The 14070-nt window shown below is 39.9% G+C and overlaps 1 protein-coding gene across 3 annotated transcripts; it reads left to right on the top strand.

The window, feature by feature from the left end:
* The first annotated feature begins 173 nt into the window (after positions 1-173).
* On the top strand, positions 174-13602 carry pik3r6a (phosphoinositide-3-kinase, regulatory subunit 6a). Of its 3 annotated transcripts, XM_028564856.1 has the most exons (7): positions 863-1136; positions 1774-1886; positions 5236-5356; positions 7315-7388; positions 8438-8552; positions 9994-10064; positions 10545-13602. In XM_028564856.1, exons 3-7 carry the CDS (start codon positions 5253-5255, stop codon positions 10655-10657), a joined length of 477 nt encoding a protein of 158 aa, XP_028420657.1. In that variant the 5' UTR covers positions 863-1136; positions 1774-1886; positions 5236-5252; the 3' UTR covers positions 10658-13602. The 3 variants fall into 3 exon arrangements, with proteins under 3 accessions (XP_028420649.1, XP_028420657.1, XP_028420665.1); XM_028564848.1 differs by lacking the exons at positions 863-1136; positions 1774-1886 and adding an exon at positions 174-387; XM_028564864.1 differs by lacking the exon at positions 1774-1886.
* The last annotated feature ends 468 nt before the right edge of the window (positions 13603-14070 follow it).

The raw sequence follows: 14070 nt of genomic DNA, 5'->3' as shown, positions 1-14070 counted from the left end.
CACTGTAGGTGCATCCAGTGGCCACCAGATGGTGCTATATAATTACTATATAACTGGTTAACCAGCACTGGTTAACACAGGGAGACTCCTGTGCCCTGCACGCACACCGGCACCAACCACATCTGGTGGGGACCGCTGGAGCATCTCGTTCTCTCCGCCTCCACAGGTTGGTGTGTGACTGGCGATGACTCAATGAAATACAGTGCAAACTGAGACTGCGAGACCCTCCCCTGTAGTTTCCACTTGCTGTTTCCCAGCCACTGCAACTGGAAGCCTAGAGAGAACAGAGGAGAGCAGCTGCTGGACCGATGGAGAAGAAGAAGGGATCTTCTCGTCAGTACGGTTCACTGGAGCTCACTGAATGGAGCAAAGACACCAACAAACCAGGTTACCTAACGGACAAACAATGCAATGGTCTATATGTCGATCTATTGACTGGGTAAAAAGTGACCTTTCTGTATACTGTAGCACTCTGTTACCTTAATGTGTCACTGCACCACAATAGGAACATTAATATAAACATTGGGTGCAGTGACACTAGGAGAATTTAGAGTGATATTGTATGAGATTCATTTTATATCCTCCTAGTGTGTTGCTGTACCTAATGTTCTTACCATAACATAGTTACTTTGGTACTGTGAATTTATATTGACCTCAATCTTCTACTATTTTTAGAATATAATCTATGGCACCACCACAATCTTTTATATATATATATATATATATATATATATATATATATATATATATATATATATATATATATATATATACGTGTGTGTGTGTGTGTGTGTGTGTGTGTGTGTGTAGTTATAGCTATACTAGTTGTTTTTTAGTCTTTTACTTTTATATCTGGGTTATTTTTGTAGTTGATAGAACCAATCAATGTATTATTCTAGTTGCAGTAAAGGCAGCAGCTCTGCAAATGTCAATCCACAGGTGTTTGTTCTTCTAGTGTGTGTGTGTGTGTGTGTGTGTGTGTGTGTGTGTGTGTGTGTGTGTGTGTGTGTCCTTATTTGTGTAAAAGAAAATTGAGGCCCATTGCTCAGGGACGTGCACCATCAAATGATGAAAAATGATGAATACTGACCCACATTGGAGACATTGGCTGCATCTCAGCGTTCAATAGGTCAGAGGTCAGTGAAACTCTTTATCACATAGTGCTCCTCACAGTAATAATGTTCTTCAAAAGTCTGCAACAAATATGTGATTGCATTGTTGATTAGGCCTAATTCTCAGATAATCACTTAAAAAATAGATACAAATAGTTTCCTTAAGCCAAAGGAGATATCTTCAGATGTCCTTTTTTTGTCCGACCAATAGTCCAAAACCCAAAGAAACCCAATTTGCAATGATTTAAACCAGAGAAAGCAGCAAATCATCACATTGGACAAGTTGTTACCAGAGAACATTTTCATTTCAGTTCTACAGTATTCCTCCACGTTGTTGATGGTCATTGATTTATAATTGTGTGAATGATGCTTATAATATCATCATGTTGTCAAGGTTGGTCGTACTGGCACGCCATTTCTGAAGTGTATTGCTGAAGTAGTTGATCAGGTGGGAAGTTTGCAAAGCTGTGCAGAATCTCTGTTAAGCCCTCTATCTGTTTTGCTTCATCCCTATTCCTTTTATTTCATCTCACTCCTCCCTTCCTCCTTCCTGTTTTCCTCATCTCTCATCCGCTCCCTCCTCCTCCTCTTTCCTCCACTTCTGTCTCTTGGTGTCTAATCTGGCTGATCTGTCTTTCAATATGGTGTTCTACCTCATTAGGTATAAAGCACATTGTGGCAGTGTAAAAGAGAGGAATGGAGTCGGAGCAAAGACTGTAAACTGAAATTCACATCTTCAGGGGTTTGGATGAAGAGAGGCTCAGGGTTCGGGAGGTATGGAAAAGCAACAGGATATGGGAACTGTGAGAGAGAGTGAGAAAGGGAAGAAAGTGTGAAGGAGGGAACATTTCAGAGAGGTCTAGTGATGAGTCATAACTGCTCACTGGCAGAATAATCTGTCCCATAGAGAGCCTCTGCAGCAGAACATGTTGTCTGTAATGATGTAAGAATATACTAAACAACGCTTATAACATTGTGTGTTTTCAGCTCACAGTTCAGTGTTTCAGTCAGCTACATGGGAATTCCCCAGTCACAGTCATTGAAGCTTGAAGCTGTCTTTTTGGCAGGAAAATAAGTGGTGAATGAACAGTAATGCATGATGTCATGTAGCATATCATGTTTGTATTTTTAAGCACATCATTCCATCTGTTTTATGAATTAGGTGATACTGCTCATAAATTATCATTCAGCATCTATAATGTAATGAGTATGCAGTGTGAACACAGTGTGATAAGATTACATAGGATGTGTGAGTGGCTCTTTCTGTCTTTCTTTCACTCTCACTTTCTTACTCATAGGTACACACACACACAAACACACACAAAAAAAAGTTTCATGTGGTTGCTTATCTGAGCTGTGATTATTTATTTTTTACTGTAGGCTAAGGTGAAGGTGTGAATAGTGTGAAACCTACGACCAACAATGTTGATAAAATGATTAGTTTGACATGTTGGGAAATACACTTATTGTTTTATTGCACATAGTAAAATGAGAGGCTTGACACCTCTCTCAGGTATGTACAATAACTACAGAGCTATATGAGCATGGAGGCAATTCTCCTAGTTTACATAAAGAAGCATTAGCATTGGCACAAACGTGAGCTTCAGAGATGGTAGCTAGCTGTTTCCCCCTGCTTCTGGTCTTTATGCTAAGGTAAGGCCAATGGCTTTGGCTCAAGGGTACAGACATGATATCTAATGTTAACTCTCGGCAATAAAGTATTGTGAAACTAGTCCTTAAAAAACTAGAAAGAAGTCACAAAATGCTTATTTATGACACAAAAAAGCAAACGTTCCTCTCTCGTCCGCTACCTTCTGCACATCCCTTCTCCTCTTTCCTCCACTTCTGTCTCCTGGTGTCAAATCACAAAATACTTATTTAAGACACAAAAAAAGCAAACTTAATTGTTTATATTTTGTTTCTCTAATAGAAAGTGAATACAATTTCATTTTTTTATGTTTTAGCGAGAAATACTTTGACTTAGAAATTAGGTGTATTTGGTATATGCAGTGCATTTTAATCATCTTGAATTAACACTTTTGACACATATAGGAAGGCGTAGATAGTTTAATTTACGTCTTTTTTATAGTTTCCATCCCATTAACAGTCCAATACTCGCTGCAACACTTCACTCTTTCTCCTCTGAGCTGTCAAGGTTGTGTTGACGCTACATTGACGTCAGCCAGATTTGTCATAGTAACAGAGTATAGAGTGTTTGTGTGAAGATGTGTGTCTGTGCTTCAACAACCCTTTTTGCCTGTCACACAAAACAGGCTGCAGTTGCAGGCCCCCAAACAACGCTTTGTTACCAGCAGGGATATGAATCCATGTGAACCGGCAATTATAAGCAAGCATAAGATAGTGCTTCCCACAGAGCTTTTACTACTACCCTGAAGTCATACAATTCCAGTTTGAATTATTATGAACCCCTTCTGTTCTGCCTTATTTCATGCTAGTGCAGAGGACGTGTCTTCACAGTACTTTGAACCCAGTCAGTGCTACCTTCCCCAGGGCTAAATGTGACTAGAATAGAGATATTACATACCAGAGCTCTACTAAGTAATGGTGTGTGTGTATAAAGAGAATGTAAGGGCGCCAGGAGGAGTCAGGGACTGTCTATTAGTGGTGGTATTGGTATTTCCCTTATTATGTCCGTCTCGGCCCTTATGTTGTGCAGCTCTCTGCAGGGAAGTGACAGTTATCCAGGAACATACAGTGCTAAATGGAACAATTCGAGAGCAGGCAGTGGTGATTTTCTTCAATTTTAAAGTTGTGACTGTCACTATATCTACCTTCAAGAATGTCAACCATACTTGGATCTCAGGGTAAATTAAATCTAGTATATGAATTTTGATTTGCATAAACAATTGCTTTTTTAGGAGATGGTTGCAGTTAAATGTTTGCTGGCCTGCTGTCTTTGATTCTATTCTGCGCACAGTGTCTTTGGTAGCCACTGTGAAATGCTTTGATGTCCTTTCATACCACACACAGAGATTCTTTAAAATGTATTACAGAGCTGTTTGGATCAAACCCACACATTGTTGTAATTAGTGGCTTAGATATGTTCAGAAAACACTACAACTTTATATTATTTGTTTTATTTTAGATTGAGGATTTAATTTTCATTTTAAAATGTCTGTTTTATTTGAAAGAATACAGTTAAAGAACAAATACAGGTAATGGTGTCTGGAGTGACATGCATAATGAGACAGATTTAAAAACTGATTTGATTTTACTGTTCACCTGTACTGTTCACCTGGTGTGACACAATATAGACTTTTTTATCTCTCTCTCTCCCTCTCTGTGGTTTAGATTCACATACAGTATGGCTCTTTTCCTTAATTTTGTAATTGTTCACACTGGAAGAGCTGGAACCAAAAAACAATTTTGCTTGATAAATGAATGAAACAAATGCATAAATTATCAAAGTTGTCGCCAATTAACAGGGGATTCCGTTTTGACGAAATATTGACACCGAATGACAGATCTCTCTACAGTTGTAGACAAAAGCAGGGTAGACAGGACTGCAGTGTGTATCTGACAGCCAGCCATATTGGAGGGAGGCTTATTTACTGGCTGACCTACCACCCTGGGTTTACGCAATTATGCAATGTGTGCGTGTGCATGTTTGTGTGTGTGTGTGTGTGTGTGTGTGTGTGTGTGTGTGTGTGCATGCATGCATGCATGTGTTTGTGAAAGAGACAGAGAGAGGGAGAGACATGAGTCTTGCCAACCACTGACACATGGTAATGTGGCTGTGACGCTCTGCTCCTGATCAAGCTGTGATTTCAAAGTGCCTCTGCTGCAGCTGTTTATACAATTAACAATGCATATTCATATGCAGTTATTGTTCCACAGTGTCACTTCGGATATTGGAAATTGGATCATAAAGAGCTCCTAATTGTGTATCTGTCCGCCTTTCTCTGTATAGTATTTTTCAGTTGAAGAAGTGCACTGTAAACTCAAATCTATATACACTTCAGTGTTTTTGTGTCGCACATTGTCTAACACATACTCTTTTGCAATGTTCAGCAAGACTAAAAGCTGTCCTTCTCTCTCTTCCCTTCTCTCTCTCTCTCTCTCTCTCTCTCTCACTCTCTGTCTCTCTCTCTCATCCCTTCAGAGGACGATGTGGTGTCCATGGCGGACTCCACCATCACCGTGGACGACATTGAGGGGGAGCTTTTTAAGATTGAGAGGATCAGGGACGTCCTGGTCAGGAGGGAGTCAGAGCTTAGATACATGTAAGTGGCTCCACAGCACCAACACCCTGCTTTTTTTGGTGTCATGGCTGCCATCTGCAGCCAGTGTGATTACTGGAGACAAAACAGCTTCAATAATAGCAACCCTGATTCAAAATTTACAGTAGAACGGTGAAAGCATAATGCTTAATGCTGGTCTGATTTCACAGCACCCCTTCACAGACCTGATTTGATTTTATATGTTAATCATGATCCTTCCCTAACTTTAACCAACTGCCTTACCATACCTTAACCATCATTTATTTAAGACAATCTTTCCCTAACCTTAGTTACCATGCATTGAAAGAAAGAATTATAAAAAAATGTTGGCACTTGATGTTACAAATCGTTTTCACTGAACATAATCCGTGGCTTTGCAGAATTGTTCAATATCAATGTTGTTGCCTGGCGATGAGTTTGTTTAAGAAACCTTAGGCTTAGCTCGACATTATCAGACCTGACACATCAGTTTAAGCTGTACTCCAGTTCAGCTATGCTTTGAGCTTAATGTACCTTTAGCATTTTAACATGCTGATGTTAACATGGTTACATGCTAACATTAGTATGTCGCACAAGTGGACATTTTGATATATTTGTGGTGCTGGATTAAAGGTAATTGGAACATCAAAGTAATTAAGATTCATCATCTGGGGATCATGAATGTCTGTGCAAAGTGTCATGCAAAAATTTAGAAAATCTTTTACTCTGGACCAGAGTGTTAGACCAACACTTTGACATCTGCAACATGCATGTGGGACAACATATGTAGCTACTGTGAGACACCTGAATAAATGAATGATTCAGTCACAAAAGTGCACTGATACCTTGTCAAGCTACACATCAAGTACTAGTAGCTAGTGCCTTACTGGCGTATTGCACCCAAAAGCAGTTCAAATCATTTAAGCTATGTTTCTATTTATTTAGGAGCACACCTTGGTATCAGAAACATATCTCATAGCAGCATTGTCGTCTATTCTCTCTCCTCATTTCTCTCCATCACAACAGAGTTGGCCCCCATTATAATTTAAATGGCGTTACCTTTGCTTCAGCAGGCTAGTGCACTGATATTTATTCATCTACACCATCTGAATGATAGGCAGTAACACTGCTCAGACAGCGGGGGAAATGGGTGGAGGGCTGTGTGTGGGGTAGCAAGCAAGAGTCAGGCGGATGAAACAGGAGAATGGGGGACTGGAGGAGGAGGGGGAAGTGAAGAGGACAGAGATGGAAGTCACGATTTTTCCCCAGCGATCCACAATCTAACTAACTAACTAACTAACTAACTAACTAACCACAAGGTGTGTTTTCTTCTGGTAAGTTACGTAAAGCATATCATTTGTATTCCAGACATCTTGGCCATTTCTCCACCTGCATGTCCGTAGAGAGTATCTTACATGACAGGTAGATGAGGCACGGTGGCAAGGCTCTCACTCTGCTGACGTTGATGAATGTGTGTAATGAGTGTGTGTCTGACCCTGCAAGTGCCTGTGTGTGTATGTGTGTGTGTGTGTGTGTGTGTGTGTGTGTGTGTGTGTGTGTGTGTGTGTGTGTGTGTGTGTGTGTGTGTGTGTGTGTTTCTAAAAAAGACTGCTGCTGTGATGCTGGGTCACGTGAGGGCCTCTAACTCCGTCAGGTCTTTCACCCTACCTCAGTGTTCGTAATGATCCACTGAGTTGGAGGGCCATTGAAAGAGAAAGAGCGTGATACAGAAGGAGGCTGAGTGAAAGCTATCTGGCTCAGAGACGCCACAGGGATTTCGCCTCAGAAAAGATTGTGCCCTCTCCTGTGTGAAATATAAGATCAATATGAAACTTTCTCTGTTTGAATTTCATTTCCCCATTCAATACAGTCACGTCTCCACTCCTCTCTACCCTTTAAAGTAGAAACTGAGCTGATATGCAGCATGTGCAGTACTTACATGCGTTATTGTGTGTTTCTTTTGTTCCATCATGCTTGTGCAGGATGGATGACATTCAGCTGTGCAAGGAGATCACTCGTCTGAAGAAAGAGCTGCAGAAATTAGTGTCCATACCAGGTAGGAGTCCTTTGGATACTGATAGTTGTTGATGGAGGATAAAACAGGCAAATAAAGTTAAGGGAAAGAAAGTTTGGGAAATAAGTTTATTCTTACCAAGAATTAGTTAAAGGTGCTCTAAGTGATGTGATGCGTTTTTTAGGCTACAACATTTTTCGTTACATACAGCAAACATCTCCTCACTATCCGCTAGCTGCCTGTCCCCTGAACACACTGTAAAAAAACGCAGTCTCTGAAGACAGCCCAGGCTCCACAAACGGCAACAAAAACAAACTGTGCCAACCTGCACCACGAACCATAACAAACAGTGTTCCAGCCAATAACCGACAAGAAGGAGTTGGTTGAGCCATCACTGCAGCAGCGTTAGCACGTAGGCTACTTCCACAATGCGTATTCATGACTCAACCAACACCTTCTTGTCGGTTATTGGCTGGATATATATGAAGCTAGAGCTAGCCGGCAGTTACACTTAGCTTAGCATAAAGACTGGAAATGTGGAAACAACTAGCCTGGATATTTTAAAAGTTTAAAAATATATATAGATAGATCTGCCTACCAGCACCTCTAAAGTTAACTAGTTAACTTTAGAGGTGCTGGTAACATGTTAAATCTTGTTTTACTTAACTTTTACACAAATAGAAATGTAAAATCAGACAGGTCAGACATGTACAGAATAAACATACAAGACACAGCATGTTAATTTGCCCGTTTTAGTGGTGATGGTACTGTATACCTATTTTTGAACTTTGGACAGAGGTAGGCTAGGTGTTTTGCCCCTGCTTCCAGTCTTCATGCTAAGCTAAGCTTATCGACTCCTGTGCACACAACATCTTTTGCATACAGTATCTGTCCGTCCAAAGAGAGGGATCAGTTGCAGGAAGAAAACTAATAAGCATATTTCCCAAAATGTCTAACTGTTCCTTTAAATAAATTGATTCCTTATTAAATTCTTCATTCATGTATTTGTTTGTTTAATGCCCTATTATATTTGTAGTAAAGTAAGTAATCTGTGACAAACACTATAGATACTCAGATATCTTGTGGTGCAGATAATGACAAGTCAAACGAGGACCGGCAGAAGGAAGAAGAACTACTGCAGCAGATCCACAAGCTGGTCGAGACCAGAGATTTCCTGGTGGACGATGTGGAGTTTGAACGACTCAGGTGTGCCTCTGCCTTTTTGGTTCTGTTACAGCTTGGGAGTCCTTTGGTCTTCTGTCATCATAGGCTGTGAATGAAATATCCTACTGGACACAAAGCCATCAGATAGAGATGCAGAGCACATATAGTACTTATGTAGAAAAGGCTTTAGGGAATTTGTTGCCCAACTAGAAAAGTTTTGGCATGTATTTTTCATGCACAGGAGCACTGGTCTTTGATAACTTTGATTAACATTCTTATGATGACTCAGTGCTCAGATTGGAACATTGCTCGTAGTCACCAGTGCTGCTAAAGTTGTATCTCAGTTCAGTAACATCCGTATGCACGCTATTAGAAAGCTGCCTCCATTGCGCTCCATTACAACACTGGAACATTTTCTACGGCACAGCACTATGAGAGAGTGTACCGCAAAGTGCACAGCAGAGAGCCATTTCAATTAAACATGTAGCAAGTGTGTCAGTAAGTACCGCAAGAGGAGCTGCCATTAGTTTAAGAAGTTTGCTTATATTTTATCTTTTTTAGGTGCACCAAGCCTCTTAAGTCTGCTGCTGGTGCAGGAGATGAAGAGAAGCCGTCTAAATAATGTCCAAACCTTCCTGATCTATTCTGACACTCCTTCACCACACACATTATACAAAACCCTACAGGGCATTTTTGAAAATATTAGAGGAAACCTTCAAAGGAAGGCAGGTTGTCTTGAACATTCAATTTTCTTCATGCAGACATGTCAACAATATATAAAAAGTAGCATTTAAATGTGAGCAACTGCTCTCTCACTGTGTTTTATTATGTTTTGTCCTGCACACGTAAATAAGCTTACAGTGGGTCCATTCCGCAGCAGCAGTGTTATACCACTTGTAGACAACCACTGTGTTTGAAGATTTAATCCTTTCTTCAGTCCAATTTTCTGACAGTATAAAGCATCATTAGTTTGTGTTTAGCAATAATGTGTTGGCAGCCAACAACATGCTGTGAAAATGCTGAGGGACTGCTGGGAAGGTGAGAGGGAGGAAGCAGAAGAACAACAGTGAGGTCATAGATCGCAGAGGAGAGGATGTGACGCTGCCCAAGGCCATGTTGTTCATGCTGATAAATACAGAGATCACTTTATTGTTATTTCTTTCTTTTTTTTAACTTGTTTTTTTACACTGTCTTTCACAAGAAATTTCTGTCGGCAGTTTTTTTATGTTGTGTTTTTTATTTTCAAAGCAGGATACATTTGGTGCAGATAGCAGAACATATCAGATCTCAATAAATGTCTGTTACATACGAAGGGTTTGTTATTATTGATTGATTTTAATAGATAATGTTTTATTGGTTCCCATCCAAATTTGTGTTGGGTTGTTTTGATAAGAGATCTTAATCTCAATTTTATTTTCATCAAGTGCTTTATGTATTGATGTGATCCTGTGTATTTTATATCAATTGTTTTCAATTTCTTCAGGGAGAAAGAAGAGGATAAAGAAATGGCAGATTTTCTGCAGTCCAAATTCCCAAGAAATATGAAGAAGAAAGGTATTTAGCCATAAAGAAAGCTGCAAATAGGGCGGCCTCTACCTCACCCAGTAAGAGCGTTTGCCCCATGTTGGCTGAGTCCTGCAGCAGCGCAGGGTTTGAGTCCGACCTGCTGCCCTTTGATGCGTGTCATCCCCCATCTCTCTCCCCCTTTCATATCTATCCACTTTCAAAATAAAGGGAAAAGCCTTATAGCACATTTTTAAAAACTGAGCCGGATATGAGCATTGGCAAATATTTTCCTTGTTCCAAATGTTTTGCTTGTTCAAGGTGTTTTCCACCTGAGGGCGTTGAAGGATGAAGCTTGGCACATCCACTTACAATGCTTTAGATCTATCTGAATAAATATGTCTGTTTGTGCTCCTCTTAGTCAAATCATTAAGCAGCTGATATTTAAGTAGAATGAAGTTATGCACATTATACAATACACCACAACAATATGTCATCTTTTCCTCACAGTATGATTTCTCTGGGCTTCAGGTGTACCAACCAGACGGGCTCCATCCAGGGCTCAGCAGACATCTTCTCCCTTCGCCAAGACAGGCCTCACTCTGCTAAAGGAGTGCTGTGGCTTCACATGCTCCATCATGTAGACTGGAGTCAAAATGCAGGGCCCCACTGCAGGGTTGACACAGGGGCCACAAATCAAAATTGGCCACTCCACAAGAGTCAATATTTCCAGTTTCAGCTTTTCAGTCCGAGAAAGACTTTGAAGCATGGATTGAGCAGTACAGATGCAAGTTGAGAATTCCCCACAGGGAGTGCAAAGTATGTTGCAAAGATCATGTGGTGTGTTTCCCATGCCAAGACCCAAGTTTGTCTTGTGTTGGATCTGTTTGTCTCTTTCATTGGACTTTATATCTTGTTTTGTTTTAATGCTGTCTCTGCTCTCCACGTCTCTCAACCCACTCCCGTTTTCATTTTTACTCTTGTTAATCATAACTGCTCAGCAAGCTTCTTGTGATTATCAGCTACCAAAAGGAACAACCAGACACATAGTTTTTATTTCTCTTTTTCAGGCCGAGAGGACAGGGTTTAAAGCACAGAAACAGCATAGCACAAGTCAGGCATGTATTGTGAACACACTAATTGGATTACTACACGTTTTTTTAAAGACTTTGCTGAGCTATAACCGTCATCTCCTCATTAAAAAACAAGTAGCTGTTTTGCAGGAGTCAGCAGGTCAGTCTAGACACACTGCTGGCACTTAATAATCACCAGTAAGGAGATAACAAGAATGAAATTGACATTAATCAGGAGCTCTGTTAGGATGAAGTTGCTTGTGATTTGACTCCAGATCCAAATGGGTACGACCTTTGAAAAGCAGAGGTTTGTGAAGAAAGAACGGATGTCTCATTACGCTGCATTTATATTGACTAATGTCTACTTTTTTATATGTTGCAAAGAAATATAGAAGAGCATCCCACAGTATACCTTTTTAAGCTTTTTTGCTAATCCTCACTATAGTGTTTTTTTTTTTTTTTTTTTTTTACAAGAAAAGACCTGGCTTCATTATTTTATTACATATTTCTCATGAGTGTTTAACACATACAGTACAGCACTAACATGTTGACAGCGGAAGTGTTATGTGAGGATACTTTCAGTATTAATACATAGGTGTCCATATTGTACTGTATGCAAACTGAGGTATATATATAGATAGACTGCTCACACTTAAATTAGTCATTCTTAGTCCAGTGCGCTCACTTTAGTATCATCCATTATGCATGTTTCCACAAACGATATGGATCAACACTCAGCTGACACTGCAGACCACTACACCTTATATAAATATAACCACGTCAGTGATAAAGACAGTCCTCATACGCATCAAGGCACACTTGACAGTGTTTTGAGTGGGTACTTTATGTTTCATATTAATCTACTGGCTAGGGGCAAAAAATCCTTTAGCCCACTTCCACTAAATATTATGTATGTTTTGCCACCCCATATTTTATCAGTTATTCTGTCCTAAATATTTACCTAGAGAAGGTGAATGTAAGGCTCGTGTTGCCAAGAAGAATAGTCGCCATAGCAACCTTGTATACCCAATATCTTTACAATGAGACAATGAGGAAGGTTGGATGGATCGTAGAAATGAGACCTCAGGTGTCATATCATGGTTGCCTAATGAAATGTAAACAGGAGACAGAATAATATTGCTGTGGTTATTTTGGTGATTTTCATGTTTTTGATTCACTCTGGTGATAACACAGCCTACTTAGGATTGAAAAGAATATACCCTAATTTATCCTCTGAATTCCTTTTTGCATTCTTTTAGATAAAGTAACAATCGCATGGAGATTAAGTGAACACAAGGCTGCTTTGCTTGGCTGGAAAGTAGACATATTGGAGATAACTGTTTTTAGATGCTAATTGAAGGTCTCTTAAATCATTGTAATCATTATAGATTATACATTTCTCAGTGAACCTCCTAGTTTGTGTCTCACCCCGATTGACACAGCATTCTTTTTTATGGTTTATTCCCAACTAGTCTTTGGGATGGATACAGATGTCTGTTATGTTCAATCGCTGGATCTTTTGATATTCAGTCTCAACACTGTCATAGAACCTCTGGGTCACGTATCACCGAGCATGGCTGGTGTTGTCATGGAGGTTCACAGGGGAATTAGATGTGTGCCAATGCTGTTGAAATAACAGCCATGGTAGAAACACAAAAAGTACCAGGATTTCTCCTTGTTATATGGGTGTGTTTGTCTAAATCATATCTGACAAGAGGTTGATACCCTGATGGGGAAATTTGCCTTACAATGTACACCATTTTGCCAATACAGAACTAGTGTATTTAAAAAAGGCATTAATGGTTATATAACAGGGGCTAACTTACAACTATACTTTGGATATACATATCTTGGAAAAACAATATCTATCATCTGAAGCAAAGAAAAATCAGTTTATACAAAAATTAACAATGCTTTTTCAAGTATGTTCCCACGGTTGAACTGCACAGTAAATAAATGTATCCCTTTGCCCTAAGAAAGACTTTCATCTAATCAGTAATTATTTTATATGTTGAGACATGAGTGCGTGACATGTTTCTGTTCTTCACTGTTCACATTTAGATATCAAACCAGCTGTTCACACCAGCTAGAGGGTGTGTTACAGCCCCTAACTGTGCTCTGCACGAGACAAGCGAGGATCGACGAATTCATTGAGGAAAATTCTTAGAGACGTGGAACAGACCATGTAGCCTCTTATGAGAGACGCAGTGTCGCAGGAGAGGGAGTCAGAGAGAGAAAGTGATATCAGGAGAGAGGTTGAAGTGGTCGAAAGCAGGGGAGATGAAGAAAAAGAGAGAGAGAGAGTGGGAGGGTATAAAGTTAGATGGGTCTAATCTTCAGTGTGAGTCATCCTTAGTGAAAACAATGTGAGTTCCCACAAGGGCAGCTCTCATTGAACGCTACGTGAAAAGGTCACGACTGTCATTCAAACACCATAATCCTGAACCCCTTCTTCACAGCTCAGTGTGTATAAGAGTGTTTTTACATGTGTGAGAAATAAATACATGAGAAAGAAACCTGATACGTGTGCTTGTTTGTGTGCCTGTAGGAACAGGAGGGTGATAAAAACAAGAGGTACAGTAGCTGTCACTGCTTTGTTACTATGGTTACTGTGACTTGATGGCACACTCTCACTTCTTGTTACATTTGGTCATGCCAAACTCCGCAGGATACTGATGCAAGGCTGCATGTGTTGTGAAACTGATAGGGGAAGACTATAAGGACCTGTTTAGTGTTCAGGGTACAAGGTTCTGAAATGTTCTCAGTTAAAGCTGCAAATGTAATAAATGAAATTGTATCTCAAGATTCAGTGTCATTATTACAATCTTATATAATTGAAATATCTCAACAACTGCTGGACAGATTGCCATACCATTTCACAGACATTTATGGTGCCCAGAAGATGAATCCTAATGACTTTGGTGATCTTGACCTTCCTCCACCATCAGGTTGACATTTGTGGTTTTGAGTGAAATGTCTCAACA

This window comes from Perca flavescens, chromosome 2 (genome assembly GCF_004354835.1).
Source record: "Perca flavescens isolate YP-PL-M2 chromosome 2, PFLA_1.0, whole genome shotgun sequence".
Classification (NCBI taxonomy): Eukaryota; Metazoa; Chordata; class Actinopteri; order Perciformes; family Percidae; genus Perca; species Perca flavescens.
Note: the sequence above shows the minus strand (reverse complement) of the source record. Positions and strands in the feature narration are given on the sequence as shown.

Coding starts and splice junctions, on each gene's coding strand:
- pik3r6a (XM_028564848.1), top strand. CDS start 309: ATGGAGAAGAAGAAGGGATCTTCTCGTCAGTACGGTTCACTGGAGCTC. Junction 7,389..8,437: donor GAAATTAGTGTCCATACCAG/GTAGGAGTCCTT, acceptor CTTGTGGTGCAG/ATAATGACAAGTCAAACGAG. Junction 8,553..9,993: donor GTGGAGTTTGAACGACTCAG/GTGTGCCTCTGC, acceptor CAATTTCTTCAG/GGAGAAAGAAGAGGATAAAG.